The sequence below is a fragment of the Erithacus rubecula genome (genome assembly GCF_903797595.1).
Source record: "Erithacus rubecula genome assembly, chromosome: 5".
NCBI classification, from domain to species: Eukaryota; Metazoa; Chordata; class Aves; order Passeriformes; family Muscicapidae; genus Erithacus; species Erithacus rubecula.
The window spans coordinates 13466101-13486004 of NC_136687.1; the positions used below are offsets into that span (position 1 = coordinate 13466101).

The 19904-nt window shown below is 36.6% G+C and overlaps 1 protein-coding gene across 1 annotated transcript in view; it reads left to right on the plus strand.

Annotated features, from left to right (window-relative positions):
* Positions 1-19190, plus strand: part of CC2D2A (coiled-coil and C2 domain containing 2A) — a 52711-nt gene extending 33521 nt beyond the window's left edge. Inside the window, exons 20-34 of the mRNA XM_079307419.1 lie at positions 538-629; positions 2331-2498; positions 3940-4045; positions 5413-5522; positions 5635-5731; positions 6910-7008; positions 9612-9788; positions 11685-11888; positions 12375-12464; positions 13196-13309; positions 14743-14877; positions 16393-16515; positions 17135-17193; positions 17592-17769; positions 18764-19190. Coding sequence (XP_079163545.1) covers positions 538-629; positions 2331-2498; positions 3940-4045; positions 5413-5522; positions 5635-5731; positions 6910-7008; positions 9612-9788; positions 11685-11888; positions 12375-12464; positions 13196-13309; positions 14743-14877; positions 16393-16515; positions 17135-17193; positions 17592-17769; positions 18764-18952 — 1941 coding nt within the window. The 3' untranslated portion in view covers positions 18953-19190. The remainder of the gene's footprint in view (positions 1-537; positions 630-2330; positions 2499-3939; positions 4046-5412; positions 5523-5634; positions 5732-6909; positions 7009-9611; positions 9789-11684; positions 11889-12374; positions 12465-13195; positions 13310-14742; positions 14878-16392; positions 16516-17134; positions 17194-17591; positions 17770-18763) is intronic.
* The last annotated feature ends 714 nt before the right edge of the window (positions 19191-19904 follow it).

Here is a 19904-nt window from a genome sequence, read left to right on the forward strand (position 1 = left end):
CCTATGCTTCACTCTATGACCTCAGCAAAGATATGAAAGGAACTAAGAATTTTAAACATTTATTTGAAATCACAGTATTTGTAATATAGGCTTCACCAGTTCTGTAGTCCAAAGTATTTCTTTTGATCCACATAACTGGTACCAGTGTAGATTTCTCTACAACCTTTTTTGCAGCTTCATTTAGATGTGGAAAAAAGATGTCTGTTAGTGTCTGTTGTTGTTGTAATTGTTTCTGATGGTTATTTGTAAACAGATAGAGACATATTTTTTTGATTGTATGTTTCATATATTCTTCTATCAATCTAGCCAGTGTATTTCTAGAGAGGCATTGTATTGGTAAAATGAGCTGCTTTTACATTCTAAAGAAATAGCTGGTGGAAAGAAATTTTTCTTTCAACTCTGACCCTTATAAAATTGGGAAAAAATGAAGAATAGGTGTGTGGATGTTTTGTTTGTGTTTAATAATCAGAATGCAAATATTGGCAGTGAGTTTGGATTAGAAATGCACTTTTATCTCTTCTCCCTCCCCATTCACAGGTTCGAGAATCAGTAATCAACCGTTTCCTCATAGCAAAACACCATTTTGTTCTCTCTGACCTTGTCAATGAAGAGGAGATTCCAAGCCTGGGGTAAGACAGCTATCTTTATTTGTTTCAAACAAAAAAAGAAATGTAAAACCACCTGCTTTTTTATTTCTGTTATGCAGAGTCTGTTGATATGACTAACTGATGTGACTTTTTATTTAGTGCAATAGACAAACTTCCAATCACTGTGTACACCTCTGCCAGTACAGTGTATTGATAAACAAACTGTAGTAAAAACTTTTTTAAGAAAAAGTCTGGTTTTGACAGAAATAAAGTGACAGTGTGTAAATAAGATGTGACAGGATATAATGCATTTCTGATGAGCTGAGCATAGCCCAGCTGGTGCCAGATTGAATATTTCCAATTTTCAGGCAAGTATCAGAGTTAGAAATGCTATCCCTGACTGGTTCTGTAGGAGATGCCTACTTACAGTCAGTGCCTCTGCCCTGCAAATAATGTGCAGTAGATTTTTAACTGCAATTTTCTGTTTTACTTCCCGTATCCTTCTGGTGCTGAATATTGTCATATGCTTTTTATGTTCAAAAAAGATACTGAGTTTGGAAATGATTGCTTTTTTTGTCTTAAGATTATTGTTTCTTTTATTACTTGAGCACTTTCTTTGGATTTTTGTTTCAAAACCCATATCTTTGATTTTGACACGTATCAGGCATCAGGGCACAGATGAGTCTTAGTGTTGCTCACTTAAAATCTCTGTAAGTAAACAAACTGCAAAAGTTATTTTTTTTCTTTCATGTAGAAGTTGCTTCTGTTCACTCTGAACACAGCAACCTTATAATACAGTCAAAGTGTTTTTCAGCCTGTATAAATCTAAACAGTCCCATCTGCTGGAGATACAGAGACTTGCTCTCTTACAGAAGACTTCATGCTTGGTTTTAGTTGATGTTTTCACATCACAGTAGAGAAAAATCTGAACAAGAGTACAGTTAGTTTTTTGCTTAAAATCAAATGCTTCATTTCTATTTTCTCATGAATCCTAATTCATATTGTATTCTATTTGCAAAGTTTTATGGTTGCTGGATTTAAAATATATCATAGCTTGTTTAATATTTACTCAGTGAGATATTTCAATAACTCATGATTTTTTGTTATTTTAACAGTAATTAATGTGGGGGGCTTTATTATATATAAGGAAGAAATGCCACTGGCTATCAGTTTTCAGTTTTTAAATGTGAATTTTGAGTGACTGTAGTTGATACCAATGATGTAAACATTACATACATCTGCATGAATGAAGCATACATCTTCATTAATTTTTTTTTCCTTTGGTTCTGCTTTGCCTTGGGTTATAAGTTCTGAGGGTCCAGGGTATGTTGTGGTATATTGATCCTGCTTCCTTTCTGTATCCTGTTTTCAGTGCATGTAGCTGTGTAGTTAGATGCTTTGCCTCTTCCATACAGTGGTTATCACCATCTGCTAGATCCCTTGTTTATAGCACTGTAGTTTAGATCTGTCTTGAAGCTGTGTAATTGGGTTTTTTTACACATTACAGAGTTTTGGGGGAAAATATATCCTAACAACCAAACTTTTTGGCACACTGAAGTTATAATCACTGAAATATAAGACAGAACTGGATTGTGCAGTACTAAACAATTGCAACATTTTGACATTTCAGAGAGTTTTGTTTGGCAGGAGTGAATATTTCCTTTTTGTGTTAGTGCATAATTTTCATGTGTGTCATGGTAGAGTGCTGGATGCAAAACTAAATACCTGGTTTATGATTATTAGCATTTTGGGACTTGGCCTCTTTCAACTGGCAGAACCAAAACGACCATTAAGGCCAAGAAGAAAAGAAAGGAAGAAGGTCACAGCACAGAATTTATCAGATGGGGACATTAAACTGTTAGTGAACATCATCAGAGCCTATGATATTCCAGTGAGAAAGCCAGTGATGAGGTATGTTTAAAAGCTTGTTTCCAGTGCTGGTTCCTTTTCTGGCTTCTACTGTTTTGAGGACAGGTGAAGCAACAGATGTTACAATTCAGCCATGTGTGCTGTTTTGATTCTCATGATAAAAACATATATATATATATTTATCTTTCCATTAATGATGATAAAGGACTGATCTTTTGAAAGTTTGTAGATTAATGTAATGATTTTTCAGTAGCTGTGAAATTCAAGACATGTTTTACCAGAAACTCTCAGAAAGATAACTTACAGATTTGACAGCATTATAACTCTGGTATTAGCAGATGAATTATCCCTTAAGAAAGCCTCTTGGTAATACTCAGGGAAATTTTAGTTAATAATATCTTAATTAAATACCAAATACAAATATTTAAAAATCCACTTCTTCATTGTGGAATACTGTATTTGCCTCCTGAGTGCAGCATGTTGGTCTTCTCCTTGATGACCCATTTAAGTTAATAGACTGAGCCTAATGTGGCTCTAATTTTAAAGGTGACCTTTACATTCAGGCACATTAAAACAATGCCTGCACTGCATGATGGTGTGTCATGCAGAGACTCTGAGCAGTCTGGTTCAGCTCCAGAAGCAATGTATTAATGCAGTGTTCTCTCCCTCCCTCCCCCAAAATGAATACCCTTTGCATTTAACTCAGAGGTATTTCCATTCTGGGGGGAATTTAGCACTGTCAGCTGTTCTTTCTCTTGCTTTCTCTGTTTTAGAGGTTCTGTTGCACTTTGTAAATAAATTGATACTGCAAAAAGCAATTCATTGACAGGAAAAAGAAGGTGAAAAACTCAATTCATTACAAGAATTATAAAAATAATTAAAACTTTAATGCAATCTTTTTGCATTATATGATACCTTATTGAGAGCTGCTTTATAAGTGAGTGGTTACTTTTTTATGGCCTATAATGTGGTCTTATCACAAAAAAAAAGTTATGTGGAAATACTATAAAAATATTTTAACATATATTTTCCTTTACTTCACTCATGAGTTGACAAATCTGTAATATTCATATAAATTCTTTTTTGCCATAGAGGCCTTGCCTGAATACCATTAGATATACACTGTTGATGAATTCTGCAGGGATTCAGCTACTTGAACTTAATAACTTGTAGCTCAAAGAGATTGTGTGGGGTAGGGAAAAAAAAAAAGTCTGTAGTTGATAAACTCTTCAGAAAAGCGAGCCTCCAGGCTCAAAGTACTCTATTGCAATGAGGCTTGTAAGAAATATACACTCAATACCCATCTCTGGCATTTTATTTCTGTTATTTGGTCTAATAAATATCTTTCCAAGGTTAAAATTGTAACAAAAACATCAGGAGTATTTCCAGAATTCTGTATGGCTAATAGACAATGTGAGAAACTGGTATTTTGTAATTAATTATCTGTCTTACCTGGTTACTGTTGTCTGTTTCCTCTTTGTAGCAAACTTCAACAGCCATCCAAATCTTCAAGGGCCTTTAAAGAGATGTTTGCAGCCTCTCCATCAGCTCAAAGCTCACCCAACAGCCCAGATTGGGCATTCAACCAGGTATGTTACAAAACTGACATTTTCTGTGAAGCTGCAAGCATTCCTTTTTTCCACAGACAGCAGCATTCACCCTCAGATAGATACCTAATTGGCAAGGTTGCCTTGCCCACTCCTTCATCTCCAAAAGGAGAGTGAAGCTGCAGAAGGTTCAGAGTAGGGTGATAAGGGTGTCAGATACACAGAATGGCTCCTGCTCAGTGAAAAATGGTGGGACCTTCAGCCAGAACACACATAACTGCAAGTAGAGAAGGAGAAATATGGTAGAAAGGCACAAAATCACAAGTCATAGACACTGGGTAAAGACTGACTGTTTCCTTGCACTGTAAGTACAAATGTGAGTGATGGGCAAATGAAGCTGGTAGGAGTTAGGTTCAAAACAAGCCTTCAAAAGAAGGTTGTGATTCTTCATTCAGCATTCGGTCGGTGCCCAGAGAAGATGCTTATGTGTATTATGGATGAAAGAGGTTCCTTTGTGCTGAAGTGGGTATTGGACAAGTATGTATAAGAGTGATCCACTGGGAGTTACTTAATAGAAAAATCATTACAGACTTAGGAAAGTCTTTCATCTGAAAATGTTTGAAGTCTGCAAGAGTAATAGGAGAAAATACCATCTATGCCAGCTCAGTTCTTTCTTTTCTCTGTGTGTTGGCTGCTGGCTGTTTTCACAGGCTGCACTTTGGGTCCAGTACACTCCTAGTCTAAACCAGCACAGCCGTTCTTATGAAATTACAATTGCTTGCTATTTAAAACTAAATTCAGCATCCTTCTGAGTTAAGATGAAAGACCATCAGGGTTTTTATTGGTTTCCTTATGATTTTCCTTCAAAATTACAGCTGTTTGAAATGTAGAAAAGATTCAATATGCATTTGAATGTTGAATAAGACATTTTTAATCACATTAGGGATTTGTTTTGTCTGGGTGAAGTTGCTTATCTGTCATAGGAGCCAGTTTCAGGGGCAACTGGGATTGTAGCTGTAGGCTTCTTGGATTACAGATAAGAGGATGCAAGTGCACTTTTTCCACTGGTGTCTGAGTCACATGTTCTGTTTCAGTTACTTTCCTTGATTAGATAGCCTGTAGGTTTCCTCAGGAGAAAATGTGGTTTTGCCAGTGTATATAAATATGTCAAGTATTCTGAATACACTGAATAAACTTTTGGAAATGCTAGTGTATAACATATTTTTTAAACTTCATAAATGCTTAGAAACCCATGAAGTGCAATATTTAAGGTGTATTAAAGTTATATCTGGGCTGAACCACCTCAATTGCCACAACATATGTTTTTCTAAATGCATGAAATTTGTAATTTAATGTGCTCAGATGAATTTCCAGAGGTCTGTTTCCTTAGTTTTGATATCTATTTATAGGTTTTGGTGCGTCCTTTTGTAGAAGTTTCTTTCCAGCGAACAGTCTGCCGGACAACAACAGCAGAAGGTCCAAGCCCCTGCTGGAATGAGGAACTTGAGCTTCCATTTAAGTATGACAAAATAAAACCAAATTCTGCATAACCATAATTTAATTTGAGCATGCAAATTTACCCTCATTTTCCTGTACTGTTCAAATCATTTTGATTTATTTAACCTCTTCAGAGCTCCTAATGGTGACTACAGCACCCACAGTTTGCAGTCAGTAAAAGATGAAGTCTTCATTAATGTTTTTGATGAAGTACTTCATGATGATGTAGAGGTGAGTACATAATTGAAGGACAGTGTACTTTAGAGAACATTATGAGCTTTTTCCATGTAATAGCTTTCTCCCTCCTGTGCCTCTCTTTTCTCTATTTTGTCATTCCTTACAATTTTATATCTAGGCAATACTGCAAGGGAGCAATCTTTACAGTGTTAACCTTTGTACAAATTCAGCTTGTACCATATAAAATGCTGCTAGAGTTGAACACATGTTTATAATATGTTTCACTAATATTTAATGAAATTTGAGATCCTAAAATTGAGAGGCATCATGAATTGCAATCTGAATTCTGTTCTTAACCTTCATCAGAGTTTTTTACTTCATTCCAGATGACTGATTCCAGTTCTTGTATTTTTTACTATCTTATTATGCTTTGTCTCATCTTGTTCTACAAGCTCTTTGGAGAAATATTTTAAAAAACCCCAAACCATCTATTGGTTGTTTTTATTCATTTTTTTTGAATGAGACAAAAATTACAAGTCCTAGTAACAAGAAATTTTTGTAGGCTCTCAGTGTTGGCATAACTCCTTTCCCTGTTGTATGCAGTGAAAGCTTTCCTAGTCAATTCAGCAGACACAAAAATAGCAGCACTCAACATTCTTGAAAACATAACCCAGAAATAAATAATGCACACACTTGACTGAGAACAGAATTCTGTCCTCAAAACTGAAATGATACTTGAAGCAGAAGGAAGAAAGCTACACTCTTGAAACTTGGATGTCATGCAAGAGGTTTTTTTAAAAATAATTCTAGGTTGATTTTACAGGATTTGAAAATCTGATGGGCAGTACACATGAAAACAGGTTTTCCATTTCACAGGGTTTACTTAGATTTTCATACAATTTTAACTTCAAAAAGCTTTTCTAAATATTAATAAAATATTTCATTTACTTTGTCTCAGAAGAGTCTTATGGACTCCTTGTCAGAGTTTTAAGTTCTCCATCACAGATTATACAGGACTTATACCCTAAAGTGCAAGCACATTGTATCATGGACTGTAGTGTTCTTTTATGTTTTCAGCATCTGTTGTGCTTCAAAGGTGTGCAGAATAATTACTGCTGCGCTAGTAATGGAACTGATAGTTACAGAAAATAAATACAGAATTTTTATTAATGATTGAATTAAAGGAAATGAAGCTGTCTTACAAAGTGTTATGTTGGGCAACTTTTTAATAGGATGATCATGAAAGAGGAAGTGGAATCCACACTCGCATTGAGAGACACTGGCTGGGATGTGTTAAGATTCCATTTACTACCATATATTTTCAAGCAAGGGTAAGTGATTTTATTTGAAGTAAAATACAGAACTGAGAATGGAAAAGGGCTGGAAATCAAATGTCAGATTTAATTATGTTCTTTGTAATTGTTAGTTTATTTTTATGGAATTGTTTGAAGATGTTTTTGAAACAACTGGGATTTTTTGACAAATTTGGTGACTATCTCCCAGTAAGTTCAAGGTTTTGAGGGGAGAAGAGATAAAATATTCTCCACAGTGACAATGCAGCCTGGCTTCCTTCAGTAGCAAGGTTAAAAGCACAGATTTTTGAGGTGATTTTCTCAGTGGCTTTTGAGGGCTCTGGTATTGCATGGCCTAGATAGATGAACTAGGAATAGAATCACCTAGATAGGTGAGGAAATTTAAGGGTTTTTTCCACATTTTCCACGAATCACAAGATTTTGATCTTTGCCTTTCCCAGTCCATTCTTTCTTCCTTTTTTAGAACTTTTCAAAAGAAGCTTTTTTCAAGAAATAGCAAGAGTTAGTCATGGGAGTAGTAGTAAAACATGCACTTCTTCACAGAGGAAGTACTTTTTATTGTCCAGTCACTTACACTTATCCTAGACTTAGTATAAGGAAACTGCTTCTTTCCATTGATAGTCCTATCATATTGTAATACAGCTATAGGACTTCTTCTGCATGGTAGTTGTTTTTTATGTGTAAATCCAATCATTTGATCACATAAGTCAGAATCTTCATGAAGGAAGAAACTAAGACATCAGTTGCATTTCTAATGGCACATTAATTTGCTGTTCTGTGGCCATATGGGCACTTTTCAGAACCTTAAGGAATTCAAGGAATACTCTGAGCCTCCCAGATTTTTTGGGTGGAGGCAAAGGGTATAAGAGTCTTATTTGAGTGCAGTGCTTGGTGATCATGGTGGTTTTCTTGGGCTGTCTGCAAATCATAAAAGAATGTTATTGTTGTGGAATTCAGGAAAGCATGGGATACTTTTCATTGCTGAGAAATTTTGGACAGTGTTTGTCTAACCAGGCTTAGTCCACTTGTTTCTGATAGTTTATTAATAATATGTTCTCTTTAATTTGGGTGGTTAATCAGTTGATTTAGCAGACTGAGATCTGTGGTTCCCTGCAGCATGAAGCTTTCTCTGATTTTAAAGAAGATCTAAGTAGCAAGAAGATCTGACCTTCTTTTCATGAGTCTTCTTTGGCCATCCTGTGCAGACAATGTCATATTATGTGACCACCATTGCTATAGGGCAACAAACAAGAAACATGATCCAGTGCTCATTTTTAGGGAATTGTTCCATGTTGAAATCCACCTGGGAAGTGTGTCTGCTCACAGACCTGAGAGACTTAATGGGCAGACTTGGCATTTTAATAGACTGCTTACCAATATGTATTGAAGGACACAACCACCATCCACAATCCATCTTTTAGGATTTCCCATACTGATGTCAACCTCTGTTCTTCCACTTCTTGGTCTTTCTGCTGTAGAACCAGATTTCCTGAGTAGTTCCAGAATTCCTGTCAGATAGTCTTTCAGCTCTCTTTGAGGAGGTGTTGGAGTTTGTGATTGCTAAGCAGAGTTTGCTTATATAGGTCTTCCCAGCAGTAGAAATTCTTTGCATTTGAACAGAATTTCATATGGAACATAAAAAAGCCTGATTAGCATAGTGGTTATATCAAGGTGCATCTAGTAACTGAATTTCAGTGGCAAATGAAGCATTTCATCATCCTGATCTAATATATTGGAGCAGAAATTTTGAGTGATATATTTAGTTTTCTCCTCATCAAAACTTAATTTTGTTCTTAAATGTTTGATGAGCCATGCCAGTGAGTCACCTGTTCATTTTCCACATCCACTCAAGGATACTTTTCTTGTGGCAGTTGCCTTGATTGTGTCCAAATCAGGAGCTTAATTTTTTGCTTTTCTTTTAAAGCTGGGTACTTCTGCCATTGAAACCTGCCCAAGCAGGTGAGGGGTCTGCCATCTCTTGTTTCACCCAGCCCTTTAGAAAGACCTTAGTCTCTGTTTTGGAGTATAGCTCAGGGGGAGCTGCAAAGGGCTGGTGAGTCTGTCAGAGCACTTCCATGTGGAAGCTGGATAAATGCTCCCAACCTCAGTTCCATCCAAGAAGCATCAGTAGGTTGTGCAAGGAAGAGGATCCATCTCTGAGATACTGGGGCATCATTCCCACATCACTCATAGGCAAAGGCCTGTTGGTCTGCTGCTGCCTTGAGAACCACAGTCATGCAACCTGTGTGTTGCCATTTGTTCATTTTTCCAGTTGAACAGAGCCATGTAGAGTTTGCTGTTTGGAAGAAAAGTAGTGAAAGGCTGGCATTCTTTCTTTCTCTGTGAACTGCTGTGTATGATTTCATTTCATTAAATATTAGTGTTCATAATATGCAAGAGAGGTTGAAATCGAGTTGTGATTAATATATTTAACAATGAGATATCTCGTGTTTTCCCCACAGTTAATCAACATAAATGCCATATGCTCTCATTTTACTATTTTGTAAATTAAAATAACAATAAAAATAAGAAAATATGCAGTCACAAATAGCAAATTTATATGAGAGGGAACTTTTGTTTTTTTGTTTTTAATGAAAAGTATTTCTTTTCATCTGTTGTAGATTGATGGTACATTTAAGGTCAATATTCCTCCAGTCCTCCTTGGCTACAGCAAAGAAAAGAACATGGGCATGGAGAGAGGTTATGATTCTGTGCGAAATCTGAGTGAGGGCTCTTATATAACACTGTTTATTACCATTGAACCACAGCTCATCCCTGGAGAGTCTGTCAGAGAGAAGGTAACTAATCACTAATTCATCATACTCTTACTCTTTGTTTCCAGTGGTGCAGCTCTTGAGGTGCATATTCATATGTCTCTCCTTAGTGTACCAAAGGACATGAATGCAGAACATTCTGCAGTGTACAGAAGGACATTCATTCAAATTTGGAGTGGTTAATTTCAAATTTTTTATCTCAGTTCAGTTTAATTAGATGCACCATTAAATGAGATGTGCACTTAATGCATGAAAAATAACTTTTCCCTGGTATCTAATTTTTATCTTAAGAGAAATCAAATTGGCATTCCTGGCTGTGAGTATGTAGTTTTTCATGTAAACAAGTTAACTTGTGTGAACAATAAAGCATTCATGTGAGTATTTGTGAACAGTGAACAAAAAGGAGGTGGCAGGTGCAAAGAGTATTTTCTTGCTTCTTTGTTTATGCTGTTCAAATGAACATTTATTATTTATGGCTTCATGCATGCCTTGAGATTTTGATAATATTTCCTAAACAGAAGCTGCTATTTTTTTTCAGTTTCATTAGTGAACCAGAAGTGCCTTAGACTAACAACAATAATCATTACAATTCTTTGCTGCAACTCTCCAGATGCAACACATACACTTATTATAGAAAGATTTTGGTGTATTATGAAAAAAAAAATAATGAAATAATTTGCCATGTTTTCTTCCTTTTCACGACCTGCAGTTAATTTGAAAGGCTTGTGTAGTGTTTTAGGATGCAAAGCATAATTTTAATTTTATGATACCTTTTTTGCTTCTTTACTTATTTTTCCTCTTTTTCCTGCTGTCCTTCCTGAACCTCTATTAGATGAATGAAATGCTTAAGAAGGTACAATAGTAATAAATCACTTGAGATACTGTGGTTGCTCCCAGTTTAAGATTTAGCTTGGGTCTGTGCTGTTCAGCAACATCTTTGCAGTTTGTTACTTAACTATGATATAGTAATTGTTTATTTGCCAGAAATATTTGCAGTAATTGCTACATTTAAATTTACAGTGTGCCAGAGGTTCTGCTTTTCTGCTGCTAATTATGGTTGAGAAGGATCACCACTGTGTGCCTTCTCTTCTAATTTGGAGGTCTAGCTGCAGGGCAGTGCCCAGCTGTTCTACCTCAGGCTAGTTTAGAAAAGAGAAAGAAATAGCAAATGCAAAAGTAGCTTATTTTAAACAAAAATGAACTTTAAAATAAAAGATGAATTTTAAATCTCAGCACCACTAGAAGTATACAAGAAATTCTAAATAGATAATTTTGGCTAATCTTAATACCTTCAAAAGATGACATCTTAGGTAACATCATGAAATTACTGTCATTGTTATATAATTAATATGTTCTTTTGAGTCCTATATTTGCTTCTGAAAAATCTCATTTTAAAATGTGGGAATTTTAGACACTTCTGAATTATAAGGATTAATCTAAAAACCACTTGAACTTTCTCTGCAAATATTTTGGCATTGTTGCAGTATTCTTTATATAAAAGTCACTGGGATTTTTTAATAATGTCAGTTGTGGTTTTAATGGAGTGCTGTGGGAATAGCACATAGGATTAGTACCTGACCATAATTATTTACTTTTGACTTAATATGTGGTGTTACATCCTCATGACCCCAGTATTATTTGGCCATAACTTTCACTGCATTTTTCAGTGCTTTAATAAAGCCAGCTTATTATGTGCTTTCATAAGCAAATGCAAACTACCTGATTTTCTATTGCCTTGACCTTCCTTTTATGTCTGTAAGCAAAACTTTATACTACAAGGCAAGTTCAAAGTGCTATTAGAAAAGAATTTAACAATCTTTTTATATCCTTTAAATGGTGAAATATGGCCAAATATAGTAAAGACTTAAGTCCAAACTATAAATAAAACTGGTTTTGTATAAATTCTACTGTCTTTTAAAGTTTGATACCCAAGAAGATGAGAAATTGCTCCAGGCAGCAGAAAAATATGAAGCTGAATGTACATCAAAGTTTCCAAGCCGCCAGTGCCTAACAACTGTAATTGACCTTGATGGAAAAACAGTGTTTATTACCAGATATATCAAACCTCTGAATCCACCACAGGAGCTTCTTGATGCTGTCCCAAATAGATCTCAAGCTGCAGCAGTAAGTACTTAGAAAAGATAGTGAAGTCTCTGGGGTACAGATTTCAAGATGTTTGTTTGTTTGCCTGTGCATGCTCACATAAGCAAATCCCAGCTTTGTGCCTCTGCTGTACAGCTACACCCTTTGCAAAGGAAAAACTACAAAGATACAAAATAAAAGTAGTAATGACTATGAATGACTATGTGTCATACACAATAATTCCAGGTATAATGATACTGTAAAATAATATTTGTCTTCTCAGAGGAAAAAGATAGGTGTATTATTAATGGGTATTGTCCTTTAAAAGACAAAGAATTATGCCAAACCTCAATGGCAGTAAATCCCATCAGTCTTTGATACAAGTTCTGAAATGAGCTAGCTGCTTTTGTACTGAGGTTACTCAGTGTTTTCTCAGAGTGGGAACAGCAATGTTCTTCACATCTGGTATAATAGCACTGGAGTATTTTGAATTGAAGGGCTGACCTGCTCTGTTTTGTTTTCTTGCAGGAACTGGTGGCTCGATATGTTGCTTTGATTCCTTTTTTGCCAGATAGTGTGTCATTTGCTGGAATTTGTGATTTATGGAGTACATCAGATGTAAGCAAAGCATTAAAACGTTCTTTATGCTCTTGAATGTGATGGAACATCCTACCACTGTCTTTGGAGGGAGTTTGTACTAGATTAGCTCTTGAGGTACCTTCAGACCAAATTATTCTGTAATTCTATTATTGTGAGGAATATTTTCCTTTTAGCCATTTATTTCAAAGAATAAGGACAAAAGCTTATTTTGATTTGAGCCAAAAAGTTTATCTTTAATAGGTTGCAGTAAGCTAAGAATATGTTAGGGCTTCAAAGCATCTCCCATTTTTTCTCAGTTATAAACCAGTCCATAATGTCATAGTCATTCACAAGTGAAGGGATGCTGGCTGATGGAGACTTTACAACTAGACTTAAAATGGATCATTGTCATTCCAAGGAACTGCAGAAAAGACATTGCATTCTCTGTCACACAAATCCTGTCATTTAGAGAATAACAGCAGACATTGTTTATCATAGAAAAAGGTTTTATCATCTCAGAATTTTTCTAAAAAATTTTCTTTCTAAAAAAGACAAAGACTCTGGTTCTTGTGAAAAGATCTCAGATCTCACAGATTCTCACACCAATCACTCTTCATCCTGTGTGTTGAAGCAGTGACCAATAAATGGTACACATCAGTTGCAAAGATCTGAGAGGACCCCCTGCTTCAGATGTGTTAAATATTACCAAATATTCAAAGTTGATTGCAACCTAGAAACTTTTTCTTTTTTCTTTTTAATACCTCATTTAGCAATTTCTTTATCTTCTGGCGGGAGATGAGGAAGAACATGCCGTGCTTTTGTGTAATTATTTTCTTGGGATGGGGAAAAAAGCCTGGCTTATCATTGGAAATGCCATTCCTGAGGTAAGAGGGTTCTTTCATTTGGCCTAAGTATTAACTTTTATTTTGTGAAGTCTTTGGCCCCCAGCAGTGGATAGTTGTTTCTTGCTGGGATGTTTTTCCAGGATATTATCTAAGCATTGGTGCTGGGAACTGATTCCTTTCAGAGGAGCAAATAAAAAATTGAAAGTATATTTTAGTGTATGTCTGAGTTTTTTCATGGACCTCTGTTCCCATGCTTAAACTAGTAGTAGTTGTCATCATAGTACAGTAATAAGGATCTGTAACCCTTGATTTTACTTCAGTTTATATAAATGGTGTGTCCAGGGCAAACTGATGGAGACAGTCCCTTAACAGCATCTCAGTCTCTGACAGAGTTTGTGTGGGATTTGGTGCAGGTTCAGAGGTGATAGGAGAGGGCTAGGGGCATGCCAGGGATTCTTAGTGGTCACATACATCTGCTGATTCTCTCTGGCTGATGGCAGAGCTGCAGCAATAGTAGAGATAGATTGGTTCAGGCTGGACAAGTCCCTGTCCCTCTGCCCACTGTAATGCAGCCAGGTCTGCTCTGCCTTGGGCTGCTGGGAGCCACTGTGGCAGCAGCTGGGCTCAGACTGGCCCAGAACTGGAACACTGGGGTTGTTTTGCTGCTTGGGAGACACCTTTGTTCTCAGGGAAGCACTCAGATTTCCAACTAACCAACTGCTCTTTTCAAAAAGATGGTAACTGTTTATAATGCAAACGTCTACATACATGTGCAAGGTTTTTTTGCTAAAAATTTCTGTCTAAGCTAGTTTCTTAAGCACATTCTGAGATACAGATGTAGTGCAAGAAACAGGTACTCAGATACATTCCTTCCCCTCAGAATCTGATGGAGATGCTAGTCATTAATAAAGTATTTTGTAAGGGAGGGGATTAATTCCAGGTATTTAAAGATACCTGGAAAATATAAGGGATGAGAAGAACATAGAAGAGCAGTTTAGGGATTCTTGATAGAGAATATAAAGTGAGCTGGGAAATTCCTTATGTTCCTGAGAGGAAGGCTGATGGCTGAGACACAGAGTGGTCTGCCTAGATGGAAGTCCTTCAGCTCAGAGATTGCCCATGGATGAGAGCTGTGGCAGTGGCCAAGCAGGATGGTTGATACTGAAGTGCCATCTGGTAAACATTGTTGTATGTGGAATTTCACATCTGTTTGTAGCTGAGACAAGACAGCTTTCAGAATCTGTATGCTGGGAATGGCTCGGAGCTCTGCATGTCTGACATTTTTCTATCACATTATTATGTAAGTGTTAAACTGTAATGAACCTTTAAATTCTTCAAAGCAGTTTGCCCTAAAAAGCACTATCAACCTCAATAGTAAAACTTTAGTATTCCAAAGAATACAAAGCATGCTGTCCTTGTAGCCAGTGTTCAAACATTTCTCTCATATTTTTTTTTATTTATTTCCTTCCTAGGGACCAACTGCATATGTATTAACTTTGGAACAAAGTCAGTATATAATTTGGAATCCCAGTACTGGATGTTTTTATGGGCAGTATGATACTTTCTGCCCCTTACAAAATGTGTACTGTCTGATCAGCTGTGATAATGTAAGTGTGCCCAGTCTTGTCACATTTATACATCTGTAAGGGTTAATAACTTGATTTTTTTTTTTTTAACCTTTGGTATCATTTGTTCATCATTGTAAACATATTTAGGCTATAATTTATTAGAAATATTATTAAATCTTAAGTGGATTTTTCAGCTACTTTAAATAAGAAAGATTTTTTTAATCAGCATTAAGGTTGATCAAGAGATCTGTTAATGTAATTTTCATTACTGAGTTTTACTTACATGTTTCCCAGAGTGGATGGCCTTCTTAGGTGAGGAGTAGTCATTCCTCAAAGAAAATAGTTTACAGGTGAAATGTGACCAAAAAATGATAAAATAATGTAAAGGGGCCACTTGAGTAGTTGCCCATGTGACACTAGGCAAAGCCTAAATGTGCACAACAGAGAGCTGGCACCTCAGAGCACAGAAACAATACTGATTTTCTACCTGGCATCAAGTCCTCTCTTTTATTTGAAAATACACAAGTATTACCAGTGCATGTTCATAATACATTATTCATTGTGTGGCTGTAAACTCTCTGAGATCGTGGGGCCAGAGAGGAGAGGTTGTAAGAGCTGTGCAGCTCTGGGCAGGTGAAGGAGCAGCCACAGACTGGGAGCTGAGAGGCTCAGAAACCCTGGGAACTGTCCAGGGGAATGCCAGCAGCATTCCCTGACTTGGTTGGAATCCAGACCTCCTAGGTTCTGAGGACACATACAGGGGCATGATAACAAGGTAGAAAGATGTGTGAAAGTCTGACAATGAGAAAATAGAAGGCAAACTTAAAAAAAGAACCGTAGGGTTTATTTGAATGGAAACTGGAATCCGAGTTTAAAAGTTTGCTCCTCAGTTTTTTTGGGATGTCATACATTATGAGTTTTGTTGTTTAGTCTTCTATGTTTTATTCTAAACATAGATCCTAACTTTAGATGGGAATTTAATATTCTAAAGCACGTTTATTTTAAAAGTGTCACTTCTTTCACTGAAAGCATTTTGGGGTGTGGTAGAGTTGTTTGGTTTGGCTGGGGCAGAACCAGCTGTCCTAGAAGGCTCTACACAGAACCTCAGTTACAAAGGGTCACACACACTTACATAGTAAGTGCTGGTACATTTTGCAGCCTTAGAAATAGTTACTTAAAGGTTGTTTGAACAAGAATCCTACAGTGCCTGCATGCTTCAGATTAGGCACAGAGGCCAAACTGAAAGTCTGTAAAGGAGAGGAGTGCAAGATATGGGTTCCATTTCCTGGCAAAATGTGCACAGAAGCTGTGTCATGTGTGTCTGCAGTCTCTGCTTGTATTCTGCAAGATGCACTTAAAAGAGCAGTGGTGCTGGGGTGCAGCAGCTACCAGGCATCACAGCCACAGCAGCACTGGGCTGGGCTCTTGGAGGAATTTAATCAGAATTCAGAAGGAATTATGCAGCAGTCCAGGGGGGTGGAAATACAGCAGAAAAAATTGCTACCATAGGTGTAATTATATGCTGAAAGCTAAACCAAATATGCTTTCCTGTAGATTTGGTTTAATCTGCAAGAATATGATTCCCCAGGAAGGATAAATTTTGATGTCAGCAAACCAAAACATTGGAAGTCTTTCTTTTCAAGAAGTTTGCCATTTCCTGGTCTCCGCAGCATTCAGGTACTGATGATCTACTGCCAACTCAACAAGAGGGGTTCAGACATCACACTCTTGGTATAAAGAAGCACATATTAAGTTCTTTGGACTTCTTCAGTTAATTATATTTATGTAATAGCACTGGTTTTTAAAAAGATTTCCCACTTACTCCCTTAAAAAATAGAAAGCAGGAATATTGCAAAAAGTTGATTTTATACAGAATTAATGCTTTTGCCCTCTTCCTATCTATGTAAGATCTTAGGGCTGCAGTGAAGTAAATGGGGTCAATTGTTAAGCACAAACATATCTTAGGTAGTAGCTCAGTATTATAAAGAAAAAGTAAACTTTCATCTCATGGCCAAGAAGACAGCATTTTTCAACCTATATGAACATCCTTAGTAAAAAGCCAGAAATTTCTGTATACTTACCAAAGTGTGTAAGCAGTTGAAATTTATTGGGGGGAAAAGAAAACCAGAGTAACACACAAATATCTAGTTAAATTTTTATCATGTCTCTGTTAAAGAATAGATTATTTTAGCATAATTGTAATCTCCTATGAGCATCATTAAGGCAGAGACTCCTGAAGTCATGTTGTTACATGTTTAGAAGAGATTGTTTTAATATTTATTTGATTTATTGCTAGCCTGAAGAACTAACTTACGAGCATTCGGATAAGGCTGCTGCACTGGAACTACAGAGCAGGTAATGCTACCTCCAGAACAAGTGCCATCTCTGCTAATACCAGAGCTTTCCTAGGTATTCATGCCTAGGACCTAAAAATCTATGCCAGGAGAATGACCTAGAGATTGCCAAGTAGAAAGAACTGATTGTTCATTGCTCTACCATTTCACAAAGAACAAAATGGTGTGGGGGGATGAGAGGAGAGGGTGTAAACTAAAAAGGGGTTGTAAGCCCGTGGCCTTCCATGCAGACACTGACACTGACATTACTACATAGCTGTGTTGGCTTTTCTGCACTTTTAGTGAGCAGTAAGTTTAACTGAGGTTATGTGTGGTTCTCAGAATCTGTACTGTCTGCCTAGGGAGATCAGTTCAGATGTCCAATACTAGAATTGTAATAATCAGTCTATCTTATTGCAGGATTGAAAAAATACTAAAAGATAAGATTATGGAATGGAGACCAACGCGCCCAACCCGTTGGAACAGATACTGCACCTCCACCCTCCGTAACTTTTTGCCACTGCTGGAACAAAATCAAGGCAAAGATATGGAAGATGACCATCAGGCAGAGCTGCAGAAACAGCTGGGAGATTACAGGGTATGTTTGTGAACATAAATAGCTCGTGCATAGAAGCAAGAAGGTAAATCTCTAGGTTTTAGGATTGCTGCTCTATGGTACAGAAGTGTTCTAGGCTAGTTATTTCTTCTGCTACCAAAATTCACAAGAGATTTTATACCAAAGATAAATCATTATAATATTTATAGAGTGAAGGAGTGATCATCTGGTTTATTTAATTTGTTGAAGATAAAAGTTTCTGCTGAACATAAGAATATAAAGTTAATTGGGTGCATTGTTGTTTTATTGCTGCAGTCCATGTTGTTTTATTGCCAGTCCATAAACACGAGTGCAGTCTCCTAGCACCTGCTGCTATGGGGCTGATTGGTGCAGCAGCTCTCAGGGTCAGTAGGAATCTGCTGCTGCTGCTGAGTAGTGCTTCACACAGTCTACTTACAGCTGCAGGAGCCCACATATCATGCTTTTTGTCAGTTCTCTAGTCTTTGCTTTACTCTAAAGACAGTAGAAAATTGTCTGATTGTGTTCACTGGTGTGCCTGTGCATTCTTCCTCCAGGCTTTTGGAAGGGCCTTCTGCTTTCCACATGGAATACCTTTGACAGCTGTGACTGGCAGCTCTGGCCAGCTCTAAAATGAGTTGAGGTCTCAGTTCCTGTTGAGCAGGAGACACTTGCTCAAATTCCAAGCCAGGAGAACAGAGTGATTTAAAACCAGCCATGAGGCAAAAAAGCAATGAAGCTCTGATTTGTGTTCACTAATGTAACTTTATTCTAGTGGATTCTAAAGAACTTCACTTTGAACTTAAACCACACTAAATAGGAAAAATGTCAGAAGCTTGCCTGGACTATGTGAAAAAGGGAGGTGTAATCAAAATAAGTTCTTCTATTGCATCACCTCAGGCTGGCAATAGAGAAGATAATTTGTTTTATTCAGCATGTAAATTATTTAAAACTATGTATTTATTCAGGTGCTTTCATCTTTTCTTCTTACATGTTTTCTTCTCTTTTTTTCTTCCAGGTCTCTGGATTTCCTATTCATATGCCATATTCTGAAGTGAGACCTTTAATAGAAGCTGTACACAGCACGAGAGTTCACACCATTGATGTTTCCAATGTTGAATTTGCTCTGGCTGTGTATATTCATGCTTATCCCCAAAATGTTCTCTCTGTATGGATTTATGTGGCTTCACTTGTGCGAAATAGGTAGTATACACCAGTCAATACTGTAAGAAATCTGTTTATATAGGTGCAAATATATGATTTCTCTCTTTGCTGAACTCTTCCAAGGATTTTAACAATCAAGGAGAACGTGATTTTTTAGTAGCTTTATTTGCCCTAAAACCACTTATTACAGCTAAGGAAGAGACTGGCAGCATAAACTAATAGATGATTTTTCTACTCTTTTATATTAGATTTTTTAGATTTAGATTTTAGATTTTTATATAGATTTTAGATTTTTATATAGTCTTTTATAGCTCCCTGTGGGACCTCACACTCTTGAAGCATTACACATGCCCATATATATCTGACAAGAGTTAAATTCCCTGTAGCTAGTCAGTTTATCTACAATGTTCTTCTTCTTCAAAGGACACTTGTAAATAAAAAAAATTCCTGTACTTCAGTTCCTGAATTTTTAGCTATGAATAAATTTCATATACCAAAGAGCCATCAGTGAAGACCATACTTCAATTTTTAAGAGGCTGCTGCATATCCTACTATAAATTTTATGTCTGTATAATGCCAGCACCATTTAAAGTGTAAGACATTTTCTTAAGAAGTTAAAGATTAAGGATTTAATAAATATTTTTATCAAACCTTGAGTTCATTAATTTTATACAAGAATTTGATTATTTAGGAGTATGAAATCCTTGTCTTCAATTTAGCAATCTTGCAAGTAAAAGATTATCAAAAGACTAGTTGACTAAAAACCAGATTCACTTACTACTATGTAAGTAGTTGTGCTGTTAATATTGATATAAATTCATATCTTTTTCTTGCTGTTATCTTGCTAATCAAATTCTTCAAGTAAAAACAAGAGTGGGTTGAGCTTAGGAAGAGGATTCAGCAAGACCCTGAACCTGCCTTTGTTGAATTCCAGATGGTTCCTTTCTGCCCATCTCTCCAGCCTGCCCAGGTTCTTCTGAAGGGCTGCACAGCAC